Raw genomic sequence first — 17643 nt, 5'->3', positions numbered from 1 at the left:
TCCTATTCTTCTCTTCATTTTTTGTTTATTTTTATTAGCTGTTATTCCTGTATTTTTGTTAATACTTTACTGATTCTTTGATAATTTAATACAATGTATTTTAATTATATGCATCATGCTGTGTAAGATCATCCTAGTTCCAATCCACTAGACACCAAAGGGAAGCTCTGTGTTCCTTTACTCTTTCTTGAATTTTTATGACTGATAATTTGGTATTGGGAGTCACTCAAAAAATCCTGACTTTTTTATTGAATTTTCATTCATTTCTGCATTTACCCATCATTATATAAAGCCTGATCTAAGCACATTCTTCCTCCTATTTTATCATATGTACTATTGAGACAATCTATTAACTTAGTAAATTTTTGCATGTATTTGTGGTGTACCCATGTGCACATACATACACTCATGTTTTTGTGTGTGCTTGTGTGTTTATGTTTTCTTGTGTGTGCATGTGTGTGTGTGTGTGTGTGTGTGTGTGTGTGTGTGTACATTTGCTGACACAAGTGTAAAAGTCAAGGAAAACTTCTGGAATCAGTTTTCTCTTTTCACAACGTGGGTCCCAGTGGAGGAATCCAGCAGGTCAGACATAGCAGAAACAGCTTTACCTCCTTAGACATCAAACTGGGCAACAAGTTTGTCCAATTTAGTAGTTGCATATTTTGTTTAAGAAGGATGTTGCCAAACTTTTTATGATGTTCAATGATTTGCTTCCAAATTTTATAAAAGATTTTAATCAGGGGGCTGGAGAGATGGCTCAGAGGTTAAGAGCATTGCCTGCTCTTCCAAAGGTCCTGAGTTCAATTCCCAGCAACCACATGGTGGCTCACAACCATCTGTAATGAGACCTGCAGGAAGAATACTGTATACATAATAAACAAATAAATAAATCTTTAAAAAAAAGATTTTAATCAGAGTTTAATTTTTATAGTTAGATACCATCTTTTTCTTTTATAAAAGATTGTTCTTTTATTTAATTTCTTGAGTAGTATATTTGCATCATTTCTACCCATTTGAATACATCTGAAGAACTTGATACCCTATGCCATGGGTACTTCCCCAGTCATGTTTCTTGCTGTTCTATTCTCAAGGACTAAGACAAGGAAACTATCTAATTGTATTTCAAATGATGAATGGCTAATAAAAATGTGTCACATGCACACTCTGTAATACTATTCATTGGGAAGTAACAATGAAACCATGAAATTTTCAGACAAATAAATGGACTTAGAAAATATTTTACTGAGTGAGATTACATAAACCATAAAAAATGCCACATTTTCTCTTATGTCATGTACCTAGCTCCAAAACTTTATTGATGGTATCTTATAATTCTGTTACTGTTTTAAAAATACTGCAGTGAATTATCTGTTGTGAGATTTATAAATCTTCCTTTCCTCGGTTTTTACTACCAGAGCCTCACCATTTTCTGGCATGTTTGACTTCTCTGATTTTCATGCACAAGTTCTTACAAAAAGACACCTTCATATTGAAGAGAACCCTCATCTCTGTCACATGCAGATGTTCTGTGGATGTTAATAGATCTTTTATATTAATTCTTACCTGAGAACAGATTTGTGTAAATTGGATGCAACCCTGAACAGGATAGCATTGATGTTAGTTTCCCATGTTTCACTAACTTGCTTCCTCTGTTTTGAGATCAGATGCTTTTGGTAACTGGGCTTCCTGATACAGTAAATTACTGGCCATTTATCACAATCATGTACAGTTTTTCATGGGGTACTTAAAAGTCTCTGCCTGAGCAGTGTTTCAAGATGTCCACATAGTCTGGAGTCTATATGGACTTTACCACAGTGTTTTGCTACTGTCTCTTTCCTCAGAAACATCTCCCAAGTCGATACAGAAAATGACCAAGATTCATGGGCTGGCAATCACGAGTCCAAATCTTTTTATCATCTAGTGTCCCAAGAGGCAGAGCAATGCTATTTTTGCAATGTTCCACATGCAAGGAGCCTTGAAATGGTTGAAAAACTATATGTCTGCCTCTAACGTGTCACTCAATGTAGAAACATGTGCTGGTATGAACTCTGTGATGAAGCTCTGTACAGTAGAACATAAGAGACAGAGTAGTACCTGTTTTGTTCCTCCTGTTTTGTTGTCAATTTCTCACTTCTGTGGTCCTAGAGGCTGACTCTCCACACTCCTGAGAACTATAACATTCACAATGTATTTCTAATCCAGTATTATTAAATTTCTAGAGTCAGTGAAGGTGAGTCAAAAGCATTCCTTTTCTTTTAACTTGTTGGCCATAATTCCAATCTGTCTTCTCACAAATGAATTTTTCAAAAGTCCTCTGATATAATTTCCTCTTAGATTACATTTTTCATGACCAAATCTACTTCATTATTTAATATTTATTCAAAATTCTCAATAAACATATCTTAGCATAGAAAGATATTCCATATGTACATGGTAGTTGGGTGACACACAAGACATGAAAATGACATTGTTTTGTTTGAGACTTTCCTTGGGAAGATACAACACATGCATTTCTGGTCACTCCATAAAGGAAACACAGAACAGACCAAACAATGATTGCATCAATGTCCAAACCTTTGAACTAGTGGGTCTACTGAGATCACTAATAGCAGTATGGATAAGGGTTTATTCGCTGAAACAAGGGATGACCCAAAAGCATTACTGAAAGCGCACCTCAATATGGGTGATTTTCATGAAAGTCAAAACCATGGAGCTCCCTGCACAACTTGCTGGCAGCTGAATGGGTCTTGGATATCTCCTTTTAGAATTCGGCAGGAAAAGTAACTTACAGTTTCTATAGAGTGGGAAGGGACACTGGTGAATCTTGCAAGTTTCAGCCCTCCAATACATTAATGTTTGTTTACCTCTTGAATCCCCTGAGCCTTTAAAGCTCTAACATTGAAACAGAGACGTTTTCATTCAGAGAAATAGGTCAAATAATGGACCCTGAAGAAGTAAAATTCAGAAACTCAGATCTCAAGAATGAAGGCGAATCACTAAATATTTAATTCTGTGTATCTTTCTACAGGAATTAATGCCAAACCTTCACTGTCTGCCTGGCCAAGCCATGTTGTTCCTCGAGGACAGAATGTGACCCTCACTTGTGACACTCACGATAAGTTTAATACAGTAATGTTTTACAAAGAGCATGAGGATCCTCAACTTCAGGTCTATAAAAGAACGGTCCAGAGAAGTCTTGTTTTGGGACCTGTGACCCCAGAATCTGGAGGAACCTACAGATGCTATAGTTATAAAGGTCAATACCATAATGAACTCTCATCACCCAGTGAGCCTCTGAAGATCATAATTTCAGGTCAGAGATCATGTTTGCTGTGCCTTTTCATTCTGCCAAACCTCCCTATGCTAGAATTTTTAAAACAAGTTCTAATCAGAATCTCAGCATTATAAAGGAATATGCTAAACATCAAATTGGAAAATATTGTGCTGTTACCAGTGTCAAATAAGTGGGAAATGGTCATAGAAAGATGGAGGATGCTGTGCATGAGCCAACATAAAAATGAAAAGGACACTGGGACACTGATGGAAAGGACAGATTAAGGGAGAAAATAGCATAGGATTTCTGGGATACATGAATTGATAGCAGGTTCATGATCACAATCTCTTTATTTCTAGGAATCTACAGGAAACCTTTCCTCTTGGCCCTACCAACTCCCCTGGTAAAATTAGGAGAGAAGGCGACATTGAAGTGCCTATCAGAAATTATGTTTGACACTTTCACTTTGACTTCACATAGAATGGGAGTAATCAAGAACTCTTACCAGCTCTCTGCAGAAGCTCATCATGGGGGGTCCCGTGCCAACTTCCCAATAGGTCCTGTGACAACTGACCATACTGGAACTTACACATGCTATGGTTCTTACAAGCAAATACCATATGAGTGGTCTGAATCCAGTGACCCTGTTGACATAAAGATCACAGGTAAGAGGGTGCTCCCTGGTCACCAGCCTCTCTGTAATGCAGAACAGTTATTATATAGAAAGCATGTCCTAGAAGGTGAATGTGAGAAACTTAGAAAAAGGCAGACTTGGAAATTATATTGCGGACATAGATGATGAAAACAGAGGTACAAGAACAAACCATTGGTCATAGCATAAAGCACAGATGCAGGGATGTCAAAGGAATCATACCTAGAAATAAAGAGAAAGGGGCAGGTTGGTGAGATTGATATGTCTCAGAAACAAAGACATCCTTCTACTAATGTTCAAAGGCCAAGAAGTTCAGAATTTTGTTTGGCTTCTTCCTCTAAAAGACACCTGTAGGAAGACCTAGACATATAAGTCTGACCTGTGTTCATGTGCTGACTGGGGTTGCTTCTTCATGGGTGCTGAGGTCTTGGTACAGATGGCACCCAAATAATTTCTGTCAAGTTTGAGAGTTCTTCCATTCTTGTATTTGACTAACTATTCATCAAAGAATAGCATAACCCTAGGTAATTAAGTAGACCACCAGTCGCTGTCTGTTCTCTACATTTCCAAAATGTTGTCAGCCCATGTTCCAAATTCATTCACACATTCTAGGATGGGTGAAAAAATCCTACAGTGGTTCCCCCTTGGATATACATAGCCAAATAATACAGAGACGTGGAAATATATACAAACAGGTAGACTGAGAGAAAGATTCAAATACTAAGGAAATAGTAAGCAAGGCATGTGTGGGAAGAGAAAATCTGCAAAAAGTCTTAAGCTTGAAAGGAAGATTTGAGAAATAAAAAATAATGGCAAATATTGGATATTTCAAAGCATAAATTAGGGGGCATATGGTAGATTATTCTTGAGCAGTAAACACACTAGGAAAAACACGGGAGGGAATATCATCATGGCCTTTGTCCAAGGAAACAAACACATTCATGGAATATTCTGTCCTTTGAAAAGAGAGATCCATTAACACAGATATGGGGGAAAGGACAAGATATAAAAATAATTAATTAGAATGAAGTCAGAGTCTACATTTTTGATATACATGGGATTAATAAGTTATAAGTCATGAAACTGGGAACAAACCATGAGAATAGGAAGAATATTAACAAAGTGGGATGGGAAATACACATAACATGAAAGAGGATATGAGGAGAAAGGACCAGCAAAGGTGGTATAAGGGAAGTGATTGGGAAGAAAATTTACAAAATGAACTGTTTGAGAATGCCTTAATGGAGTTTGTTGTTTTATATCTTAATTAAACAAAATAATAAGTACCTCTAATTAACCCATTGATTGACAAAACATTTGGAAAAAACTAAAAGTATAAAGAAGAACAATTGGGAAAAGGAAAGGAAAAGAAATTGATGGAGAAGAAAGAATGATAGCATAAATATGATCAAGATTACATATATAAACATATGTAACAAAACTTAAAGAAAAAGAAGTTACAAAATGATGTAATTATAATTTATTTTTATTATTTTTTTATTTTATTGAAAAAAAGGAAAAAAGTTTCTGCCTCCTCCCAGCCTCTCATTTCCCTCTCCCTCCTCCCACTCTTCTCCCCCTCCCCCCACTCCTCTACCCCTCCCTCTCCAATCTGAAGAGCAGTCAGGGTTCCCTGCCTTGTGGAAAGTCCAAGGTCCTTCCCCCTCCATCCATATCTAGGAAGGTGAACATCCAAACTGGCTAGGCTCCCACAAAGCCAGAACATTAAGTAGGATCAAAACCCCATGCCATCGTCCTTGGCTTCTCATCAGCCCTCATTGTTCGCCATGTTCAGAGATTCCAGTTTTATCCCATGCTTTTTCAGTCACAGTCCAGCTGGCCTTGGGGAGCTCCCAATAGATCAGCTCAACTGTCTCAGTGGGTGGGTGCACCCCTCGTGGTCCTGACTTCTTTGCTCATGTTCTCCCTCCTTCTGCTCCTCACTGGGACCTTGGGAGCTCAGTCCAGTGCTCCAGTGTGGGTCTCTGTCTCTATCTCCATCCATCACCAGATGAAGGTTCTATGGTGATATGCAAGATATTCGTCAGTATTGTTATAGGATAGGGTCATTTCAGGTTCCCTACCCTCAGCTGCCTAGGGAACTAACTGGGGACATTGTCTTGGGCTCCTGGGAGCCACTCTAGGTTCAAATCTCTTGCCAACCCTAAGGTGGCTCCCTTAACTTCAAATTTTTAATGAAAACAAATATAAAATATATTTGAATGTTTCATAATGAATCTGATTGCTACATAAATTAAATATCTGTTTTATAAAAACAAATTAAAAAGAAAAATGGTATGAACGAATGCATATAGAGTCAGAAACTGTCTAAAAGTGAGAACTGAAATAAAATATGTGGGTATAGGATTGAAGTCAGAGATGAGTAAGGTAATTTAGAAGAAAAGAGGGATATGGGAAGACAAGGGGAGGTAGAAAAGACAGAGATAAATGTGGGGTAGAGAGAGATCACAGAAATGGAAGCAGGAAGAGAGAACACTGAGGAGTGACTGAACACTGGTAAGGAACTGTTCCTCGACTGTCTCTACCTCCTTCCTTCTAGGTTTATACAAGAAACCATCTCTGTCTGCCCTGAGGCAACCTGAGATGACATCAGGAGAGAACATGATCTTGTCCTGCACCTCTGACCAACAGTTTGACTTGTTCCATCTGTCCATAAAAGGAGTGCCTCTGGGACATGGGTTGCCTGCAGAGCAAAGCCACAGTGGAACATTCAAGGCCAACTTCCTTCCTGTTCCTTTGATCCAGGCAGAGACGTATAGATGCTATGGTTCTTTCAGGAACTCTTCCCATGTGTGGTCATCCCCAAGTGACCCATTGTTCCTTTCTGTCTCAGGTAAGAAAGTCTTATATGTATCTCATATCTTGTGACTAAGGAGATCCTGAAGAAACCATGTCTGAGAACCATTTACTGACGATAGAGGGACTCAGTAACATATACATATATACAATATGTGTATATGTGTGTGTTACTAAATAAAACAATATTAATCAAAGACAAATAGGCTATCAGCATAAGAGAGTGTATGGAAAAGCCTGGAGGAAGGATACCTGAGATGCTCTGAAGAGATGAGAAGAATAAGGAAAGAGATACAATTATATTTTATTTTCGAACTTTTTAAAAAAGACATCGAGTTTAAGAATGAATATAAAATTACAAAGTAATAGATAAGAAGCCTCTCAAAGAATCCTTATCTTGATTGGTCAGCCACACTCGGATGTGTATGTATCCATAGAGAATAAGAAAAAGGTCAGGACAGACTCATTAAGGATAAGATTGCCATCAGTTTGGACAGAACACAGATGAAGCAGCCTCCTGATCTGTCCCTCACATAGATCTCTCCACAGTATTCCTATTGACTCATCACAACTTGAAATAAACATAATGGCATCCTATGATTCTAAAGGCTCTGCACTAAGAGGTGGAGTGGGTGCTGCTTAATCTCTTAATTTAAAGGATTTTGTATATGGGGAAGGCACAGTCTTTTGATAAACTTTAACCCTCTCCTCTTCCCTAGTAAACTCATCAAGAAATTTCACTTCATGCACCGAATCAGACTCCAAAACTAGTGAGTAATTTTCCCCTTCTCTATTGTGGAAACTTGGGGACCAAATGCTCTTGGGCTCATATTTTGACTCGACTTCCTCACATCTCAGTAGTTTTAACATCATCATCTCCTCTCTCTTATTCTTAAACTCTGCAACTCCAGAAGGTTTTAGGAGCAGCATGGGAACTGTACCCAAGATCTCCTACAAGTAAAAGGGAAAGCAGATTTAGCCCCCTTCCAGGAACAATGAAGTGCTCTTTCTAGCTCAGTTTTTCCTGGAGAGAAGACCATAGAGCCTAAAAAAGGAAGTAAGCAAGCAGAAAGGACAATTTTATAAAAATATTACTTGTTACAGGCTATACTAGACTTTACTTTAGCCTTTTGGAAAAATTAGTAGTTTGGTTCAAGGGTGTTGTAGATGTAGAAGTTGTTAACCAGATTAATTGAGCACTGGTATCAATCTCAGATTAAGATAATGAGCACATGACCTTTACCCAGTGTCCTGCAGTTTTCTGCCACAGGCAGAATGTCCATATATTCTTGCATGTGTGGACTTCTGCTGGTGTATGGTCAACTTACTAGCAACAACACTGCTATAACTGACACTCCTTCTGCCAACAGTTACCAATTGCCCCTAGGCCCTTGACTAGGGGTGGGATTCATGTCCACCTCCCTTTTCCATGCTGGGATTTTGTCTACCTTGATCTTGCACTGCTCTTGGGCATGTTATCTTGCCCTCTTCTGAAGTTCCCATATTAAGCTAACATCAGTGTTCAAAAGACAGTTTCCTTATAATCATCCAGATCTTTTTTTTTTTGCAACCTCTTCGTCATCTCTTTCACAGTGATGCTGAACATTTGGAGAAGTATATGAGATGTAAATATCTCTTTTAGTGCCAAGTATTCAATAGTCTCTTATTCTCCACAACTTTCCCAGTTGTGAGTATCTGAATTAATCACCATCTATCACAAATATGGAATCCACTGTTGAGAGTTAAGAAATGCATTATGTATAATAGTAAGTCTTTAGGAGTCAGTTAAATACTGTTTCCATTGAGCAGAATATTACTAATAGGTTCTCCATCAAAACTCGTATCACAAAGAAATATTATAATAACTATCTCCAATCAAAATTATGCAATCTATTAAAATGGGGATGCTATAATTTACCTCTTTTGGGGTTCATGTCTCCTTCCAGATAACCACATAATCATGCATATGTCAATTGGGCTATCAGTGACCATGATCCTTGTCTTCTTTGTCATCCTCCTTTATGCTTGTTGTTCTGCCAAAAAGAGTAAGTCCCTAAAACAAGCCAGTGAGTGTCATCTGAGTGGTGTGAGAAAACAAAACCAGAGAAATACAGGTGTGTGTTCTACATTTACAAAAGGGTACTTAGGCCAATACAGGGAAACTGAGGAAGGACTTACAGGAATTCTTTACATTTTTTATTGATTTTATTGAACTATACACGTTTCTCTGCTCCCCTTCCTGCCTCTCCCCTCACCTTTAACCTTCTGTCATGGTCCCCATGCTCCCAATTTACTCAGGAGATCTTGTCTTTTTCTACTTCCCATGTAGATTAGATTCATGTATGTCTCTCTTAGGGTCCTAATTGTTTTATAGGTTCTCTGGAATTGTGAATTGTAGGCTAGTTTGCTTTGTTTTATGTCAAAGACAGTTATGAGTGAGTCCATATGATATTTATTTTTCTGGGTCTGGGTTACCTCACTCAATATGATGTTTTCTAGATTCTTCCATTTGCCTGCAAATTTCAAGATGTCACTCTGTTTCTCCTCTCTGTAGTATACTCCACTGGGCAAATTTACCACATTCTTCTTATCTATTCTTCAGTGTAGGGGCATTTAGGTTGTTTCCAGGTTCTGGCTATGACAAACAATTCTGTTATGAACATAATCGAGTGCATGTTCTTGTGGGAAGGACTTTAGAGAGAGGAACTAGAGTCCTTCATCTTCCTCTCAGTTCTCAGACTACTGACTAATTCCTCACTGCATCTTCTGCATCTTCACATTCAAAGCAAACACTAATATCTAGGAGATTTTGAGAGAGAGAGAGAGAGAGAGAGAGAGAGAGAGAGAGAGAGAGAGACTATGCTAAAAAAAAAAAAGAATTACTAGAGTTCAGCCTGAGTAGGGTAGAACTGTGGAGATAAAAAATCAGAACATCTGATTCAAACTGCCATAGGTGAGCAACCTTTGATTTTACCATATCTCTCCTAAGTACTTTGAGCCATTGTCCTTAATAGAAGAGCTGCAAGTTACAATTGAAGTTCCAGGTGTCAGCCCACCAGAAGGGAATCCTCTGATTAGCCAATCTCATTTAGGCAAGGCCATCAGACTATGGACTCCAGAATATTTTTTTTGCTTCGGCTGGGCCTTTACATGTTTCCGTGGTCCTTTATCTGATATCTAGCATGGTGTGAGTGGATGTGGGGAGATCTCCACTGCCTGTAATATAGTGCCTTTATTTCTTGGAAACATCCCATTCTACTGGGCATTTTCACCTGTGGATTGTCAAGAAGACCATCCCTCCCTAAGATATACTGTCTAATTTGGTAATAATAGTAATAACTTACACAGAGTTTTGATGAATAAAAATAAATACAAGGATATGTTTCACAGCCAGGGTCTGTCAGTTTCACCTAAGGAGCTGCATGGATTGTAGCTCAAGTTAATGACTAACAATTGAGTCCCAGTAGCCCAGCTAGTTTAAATTCTTTTTACCTTAATGTTGGGAGATGTGTTCCCAGATCTCAGAGTGCTTCGCAGTAGAAATAAAACTTAGTTAGATTAAGAAGTATTTGCTAAATAATATTGAGGTGAAAAACCCAAAAAGACCATCTAAAGTTTTAGAAAGGCACATAGCTGAATGAAAAACTCTTTTAGTTCAGAGAACAAGAACAAAACATCACAATTATTACTGGCTGAAGTGCTCCTTTTGCTAGGTTTGGTTGATGAGCAAAGGTAATGATTAATTCCTTATATCCAATTCTTTCCTCATTCTCCTGATATAAAAAACTATTAGTAAATGGTTGTGTACCCTAAAGATTTAAAGCAGAAGTGACTGATTCTTTTTCATATCTAAAAGTTTAAGTTTGTGATTTCTTTAAGATTCCTTATATGACTTTTCCATGAAAAGTAATAGAGTAATTGATCCTTGATTTGTAACTGCAAAATGCAGGCTGCCAGTACCTAACAAAAACACCTTGCTTGCTCATATCATTAATCTATAACAAGTTGCTTGGGTATGACTGTATGTGGGCTCTTGGGATAATTTTTTTCACCTGCAATACACAAAATGTTTAATCATATGAGGGGCATGTTTTTACCTATATACTTGATAAATAGAATGAAACTCTTTTAACTCTTGTACTTCCTTGAAGAGTCTGTTGGGATATAAAAACTATAAAACAACATAAGAGGAGAGAGAATGATGAGAGAGAACATAAAAATAAGAGGGAGAATAGAGAGAGAATAAAGAAAGAGAATAAATCAAGAGAATTTGTGAGTGCCTTCATCCTTACCCCACCTCAGAATGAAAAGTCTAGCCTCAACTACTTTGTGAATTCCTATCAAAGCCCTGTGCTGCTGGAGGATGACTCCCAGACAACAGTAAATATGAATTTGAAATTATAGTGTGGAAGTATTTTATTATGTGTGTTTGATTACTTCTGTCCTCTGAAAATACATCAAACTTGGATCAAGAGTCTGAAGTGAAAACAATACTGAATAGACAGGTAGGTCCTCCTGAGTCTTCTCTTTGAAACAGTCTAACACTCCTTCATTTCTGCAAGACTGTACACATAGAGTATCACTTAATATTTACCTCTCTCTAGGACCCTGAAAGACAAGACACGTGGGAGATAGCATACTTAGAATTTGAGCGAATAATCTTCAAACAACAATTGACCACTCCCATTTCCCAGATTTCCAAGGAATTTTCCAGATTCCAGTCTGTACATGGAAGTCAGGAAATGTTAAGATGAAATGAAAGATCTTCTTCACCCCATTAGTTCTCAGAGAAAGATCTTCTGTGGGGACCACACCCATTTTTCCAGCATAGTCTGATAAATACAAGTGAAATAACAGCTGCAATCTGAGGACAAAAGTCTCCTACTCTGGAACCATCCTTCATTATTTCAATATGACTCTCAAAGTGACTTTCCTTTAGTTAAAAATGTGATAGCGCTCACTACCCACTCAACAGAAATGAGATCTATTGCTTAGTCCAGGGGTCTCTTTTTTATTTCATTCTGGCCTTCCTTTATGACCTGAGTACCTGCAAATTCTAAACCTAATTGAGGCTATATACATGATGAGTGTTTCACAATTCCATATCAACAATAAATTCGCTATTTTTATTAGTATATATTTCCAGGATGAAAGAATGACATACAACATATTATGTCTCATGACAACTTCTTATATGTCAGTATTTTAAATCATATTCACACCAATTATCCTATCTTGACTTTTTATCACTCCAGCTGTTTTCATTCAAGAAGCCCACTCTTTTTATTGATTTTTATTTAGCTCTACATTTTTCTCTGGCCTTTATCATATTCTCTTCTGTACACCAAATGCTGTTTGTCTTCTCTCAGAAGCTTTTATATATTTCTTTAATATTTCAATGTGGACGTCTCCTCTATTAAGAAACATTTTCTAAGATGTAATTGAGGCATGGCATCTCCTCTTTGTCACAGATTTCTATTAATATTCTGTTGAAATTTTAGCTTCTCTAAATTTAAATATTGCATGTTGGATGAGAACTCATTAAGACTCAGGAAGTAAACAAAATCTCACAAAATTCAGAAAGACCCTGAGACATACATAATTGACAAGGGCCCTCCCCCAAAATTCTATGAGAAATAGAAATAGCTGAGAAGAGGCCCTCCAATGAACCAAGCCTCCAGTAACAGCTCCAGGGATGCAGCTTTAATGAGTCATCGCCCAAGCTGGCAGTCACTTTTGAGACACTTATGTTCTAATAATTATCCAGTCATCCTTGTCCTGGCGTTGCAGCTCTGTAATCTTAGCCCCATCATATATCTTTGATTCTCAAACTCTGCAAAATCAGAAGTTATTTAGAGGCACAATGAAATCTTTAGGGACTCTCCATCTATAATTTTTTCACACGAGACTCCTTTAAGTGATCAGAAAGGGTAATTTCACTTCCTTCCTACCAACAGTGAAGTGCTAATTCTAACTCTATTCATCCTGGAGGGGTGAGTGGGTCTAAAGTGTTAAGAAAGCAAGACGAAGGGAATATAGTAAACAAACACAGTGTGTGATGGAATAGTCTTGACTTCATGTTTTCTTTTTGGAGAATTATTGTTTGGTGCAGGGGTGTTATAGATTTATAAATTCCAAAGCATATTAGCTGAGCAATGGTGTAAATATTATGATAAGAAACAGAACACAGGACCTGTACATAGTGTCTTGCCTATTCTCTGTCGGTGGCATAAGGCTGCTGAAAAGGAACACTCATGCACAATCACATGAAATAGAAGTTAATTATGAGGCAAGAATTGAGGTTTCCTTTCATTGAAGTCTGTCAAGGTTAAGAAATTATGGAGATTGGAGATGAAATTGTACCAGCCCTTTCCCCCTGCACAGTTCTTCATGGAAATTAAGGATTGCCTATCTTGGATTTATACACTGAAGCCATAGGAGCATGTAGCTAAACCATTAGGCATGTTGTAGTACAGATAGTAACAGAGCCCAAGGTGTTCTGGATGGTTTCTCCTTGCCTCAATTTATACCATTTATAGTACATTCTATATTTATTCTTAGAATTTCATATGAGAAAATACAGAACACGTAGTTATATGATATATTGCAGTTAGAGGCTGCTTGTTTGTTTCCCAGCTGCCCAGACTTAAATAATTACACAGAAACTATATTAAATGCAACTGTTTGGTCAATAGCTTAGCATATTTCTAACTGTGTCTTACATCTTGAATTTACCCAATTCTATTACTTTACATTTTATCATGGACTCATGGTTTACTGGCGAGGTTCCGGCTAGCATCAGGCGTCTGTCTCCTGCTGTGGCTACATGGCTTCTATCTGACTCTGACTTTTTCCCTCCTCTATCCGCTTGGAATTCCCACCTTGCTCTATTCTGTTAAGCTACTGGGTGAAACACCTTTATTCATTAACCAATAAGAGCAACACATATGCAAAAGGACTTCCCACACCAATATATGCCCTCTAGATTCTTTTATTTTATTTTATTTGTATTAGTTATTTGAGAATATTAAGCTTTGATCAAATTTACCCTCTTTTTTAACTCTTCCTGAATTTACCCACTCAACTCTGTTATCTCTTTTCGTCCATTAAGTTCAATTTATGATGACCAAAAATTAGGGGACATGTGGTCTAATACTGAAGCAAGTTTAATTTACATACATGAACATTCTTGAAACTGATCCTCATAGCAGCTATCATTAACCTACAGCTCCTTGGCTAGGGCTGAGACTTCATGTCCACATTCCCAGGGCATGATGGAATTTGGTTTACTTGAGTATATAATGATTTTGTACATGTAGACACAATTGCTTATGAGTTCATATATGCAACTGCCCTCCTATGTCCAGGAGACACTCTTCTTGGTTGTTATCATCAACATCATTTTTGGTCTAGCTTTTTAACAATGAACACTGAACATTACAGAGGTGGAAGTGGTATAAATGTCCCATTTAGAGCCAAAAATTCTACAGTCTTTTATTCTCTGCAGTTTGGCTAATTGTGGGTATCTGTATTGATCACGACTTATTGCAAGTATAAAGTTCCCTGCTGAGGGTTGAGAGATGCATTAATATAGAGTCTAAAGAAATTTCATTAGATGTCATTTTAATACTGTGTGCATTTAGCAGAAAAAAGAATACTAGGTTCTTCAACAAAAAAAATTCCTGAAGATTAATAGTCCATTACTTATCCATCTATCATTAAATATTAAGCACTCTATTACAGATATCCTAAAACTGACATCTTATTGATTCATATCTTTCATCAGACAATCATGGACTCCAGGATATTCTGATTAGACTATCACTTTTCATGATTGCTGTCTTCCTCATCTTCATCATTTGTTCTTGGACCTCTGCCAAAAGGAATATTAAAAAGAAGCCAGAAAGAGACATCTAAGGAGCCTGAGAAACTGAACTTGGAGGAAAACAGGTATGTGATCTTCATTGACTTAGGCCAGGAGAGGGCCACTGAGGTAGGGCTTTACAAATACAAAAGGTAAGTCCTTATTCTTTCCCTAAGCCTTCAAAGTAGGGACTAATTCTTCACTGTATATTCACAATCAAAGCAGACTAATATCTAGGAGAAGGTCTTATGAAAGACAAAAAACTAACATGAGAATGAGTATCGTAGCAAATGATAAGATGGGGCTTAGAACATAGAGATGCAGAACAGCTGATTCTGCTCTAGGGAAGAAGAGCCACCTTGGAGTTTACCATATCTCTCATTAAAACATCAGTATTAGAAATGAGCTTGCAGAAGTGCTTTTTAGGTGTCTTTAATTACTTCTGCTCCCCAAAAACTACAGTCATAAATGACCAAGGGTATGAAGTTAAAAGAACATGAAAGAAATAGATTCTCATGAACCTAGCTTGTTCCATATATGATGGGTCCTACATTCCCCCATACTGTCTAGAATATGTGCATACAACATCACTTAACATTTACCTCTTTCTAGGAACATGAAAGAAAAGAAATGCTGGAGGTGACATACACAGAATTTGAACAATGGACATTCAAACAATTGACCATGCCCAATACCGAGCAGCCCCAGGAATTTTGCAAAGAGATCAGTGTGTACATGGTAGTTATGAAACAATAATCTAAGAACAAAGATTATCTGTAGCTCATGAGTTCTCAAAGAAAGTTCTGAAGAATTCTTCTGTGGAGACCACAGCACTTTTGGCAGCACAAACGAGCAGATGCAATGAAACAATTATTGAAATCATAACAGAGGTCTCTAACTTCAGGATCATCCATCATTATTCTGGTCTGCATCTGAATGTGGCTTTCTTTCATTTAAAAATATTAGGACTCTCACTTTTCCTTAGATAGAAATCAAAACCTTTTCCTCAGTCTATGGGTATTTATTTCTTTTCACGTCTACCAACCTGTAAAACCTAAATAGCTGTACATTCTAGACCTACTTGAAGCTGTAATCATTTGAGTATCTCACACTTTCATATCAGCAACAGACTCACTCTTTTATTAGTATATATTACGAATATGTAATAATGCTATACAACACATTGAGTCTCAAGACATTTTCTTATATGAATCTGTATTTTGATCATAATCAAACCCAGTTATCCTATATTGGCTTTTCAATACTCCTTCTAATGTCCTTCCAGAGTCCAGCACTTAACATAGGGCTTTAGCATATGCTGTGCTGTGTATCCAAAATGCTCTTCGTCATGGTTGTCTCTCATCAGATGCATCCATGTGTTTCTTTAATCTTTCAATGTAGACTCCTCTATTGAGAAAAGTTTTTTTAAAAAATATGATTGAAGTAAGGCACCATCTAGTTCTGCCAAGTCTGTTACTCTGCACCTGAGAAGTTAGTTCCTCTGAGTCTAAGTCTTTTGGAAGAAAAATCATTAAGGCTCAGGAGGTAAACAAAACCTTACAAGTATCAGCAAGATCCTAAAACAAACAAAACTTAAATGTGCCCCCCTAAGATTTTATGAGTAATAACAATCGCAGAGCATAGAAGACCCTCCAGTTAACCAAACCACCTGCAAGGCAGCGAGGGAGCACCGGGTGAGCCGCTTTCCTGTAGCATCACCCATTTTCTCACAAGCGTGTGGAGGTACAGACACTTTTGAGTCACCCGTGCTCCCATTATTATCTCCTCATACAGGGCCATGGCTAGTGTCACATGGATGGCTAACTTTACTTTTAAAAGTTTAAAATTTCTGAGCTCAAGAGAACTATAGAGCAAAATTGGACTTGAATGTTAAAGCCTGCTAACAGTTCTTTTTGTAGTTGACTGGTCTTGTACAACTTTAACAAAACTGCTCTTTCTGTTTCTACAAATGAAACCTTGCTTTGTACCAGATGACCTGCTTTCTTCTAGACAGAATATAACTTTAGGTCATTGCCTTTATAAATCACCTGACTGAGGTATCTCAAAGCTGCCATTTGGAATTCTAGATGTATGCCTGGTGTCGGGATATGAATAAAAGCCTCTGCTTTATTAGAATGTATTAATTGTCAGAGTGTTGAATCTCTAAACAAGCATGCTTGTCCTTAGAACCATGATCCTGTAAGCTACCCTAATAAACTCCTGAGTTCAGTAAAATAGTCCTGGGTGGATCATTTATTGCATCTGTCATCGGTGACCTATCTGGGATCAACAGATGTCTGCTCACATCTCACAATAAAGAGTCACACAATCTATGTACAGAGTAGCAATTTTAGATACGGTTTCTCTTGCTGGGATAAACCCTGACCAAAAGCTAATCGGTGCAAAGTATCTATATGGATTACATATCTAACATACCCCAGATCACAATCCATTCAGTGAAGCCAAGGCCAGGAACCTGGAGGCAACAACTGAAGCAGATGGAACAAAGTTCATCACATTGGATCATTCCTCATGCTTTGCTCAGCCTACTTTATTATACAACTTCAGATGACCTGCCAAGCAGTGGCACATCACAGTGGTCTAAGCCATCTCTTCAACTATGACTCAAGAAAATGCCCAGCAGACTTGCCTATAGACAAATCATGTGGATGCATTTTCTCAAATGAGAGTTCCACTTCCCAAATAACTACAACTTTTGTGAAGTGAAAAATAATCAGCTAGAACATTACCCCTCTATTCTCTTTTGCACTTCCATGCTAGTATTGTAAAATACATCTTTGCTTGTGTGTCCCTCTGTCTGACTGTTGATTTGAAACTGGAAATTGCTAAGTACCCTCAACTTGGCGTAGTCTTGCTTAATCCTCCCAAGAGTCAAAGGTACAGGGGCTATGAGAATTCAGAAGATGGAATTTTATTTTAAGTATCTTTAATCTAAATTCCTTTCAAGAATGCAGCAGAGAGGTTTTTGAATGGCATGTAACTTGAAAGTTTTAGCCAGTAAAAAAAAATCAAAAA

The 17643-nt window shown here is 37.6% G+C and overlaps 1 protein-coding gene across 1 annotated transcript in view; it reads left to right on the top strand.

Annotated features, from left to right (window-relative positions):
• The window catches only part of LOC142858422 (killer cell immunoglobulin-like receptor 3DL1), a 32631-nt gene extending 17268 nt beyond the window's left edge, over nucleotides 1-15363 (top strand). Inside the window, exons 7-13 of the mRNA XM_075987635.1 lie at nucleotides 1922-2039; nucleotides 3029-3313; nucleotides 3634-3939; nucleotides 6487-6780; nucleotides 8690-8788; nucleotides 14627-14736; nucleotides 15220-15363. Coding sequence (XP_075843750.1) covers nucleotides 1922-2039; nucleotides 3029-3313; nucleotides 3634-3939; nucleotides 6487-6780; nucleotides 8690-8788; nucleotides 14627-14736; nucleotides 15220-15363 — 1356 coding nt within the window. The remainder of the gene's footprint in view (nucleotides 1-1921; nucleotides 2040-3028; nucleotides 3314-3633; nucleotides 3940-6486; nucleotides 6781-8689; nucleotides 8789-14626; nucleotides 14737-15219) is intronic.
• Nucleotides 15364-17643: the final 2280 nt, after the last annotated feature.

The sequence above is a fragment of the Microtus pennsylvanicus genome, chromosome 1 (assembly GCF_037038515.1).
Source record: "Microtus pennsylvanicus isolate mMicPen1 chromosome 1, mMicPen1.hap1, whole genome shotgun sequence".
In the NCBI taxonomy this organism is placed as follows: Eukaryota; Metazoa; Chordata; class Mammalia; order Rodentia; family Cricetidae; genus Microtus; species Microtus pennsylvanicus.
Note: the sequence above shows the minus strand (reverse complement) of the source record. Positions and strands in the feature narration are given on the sequence as shown.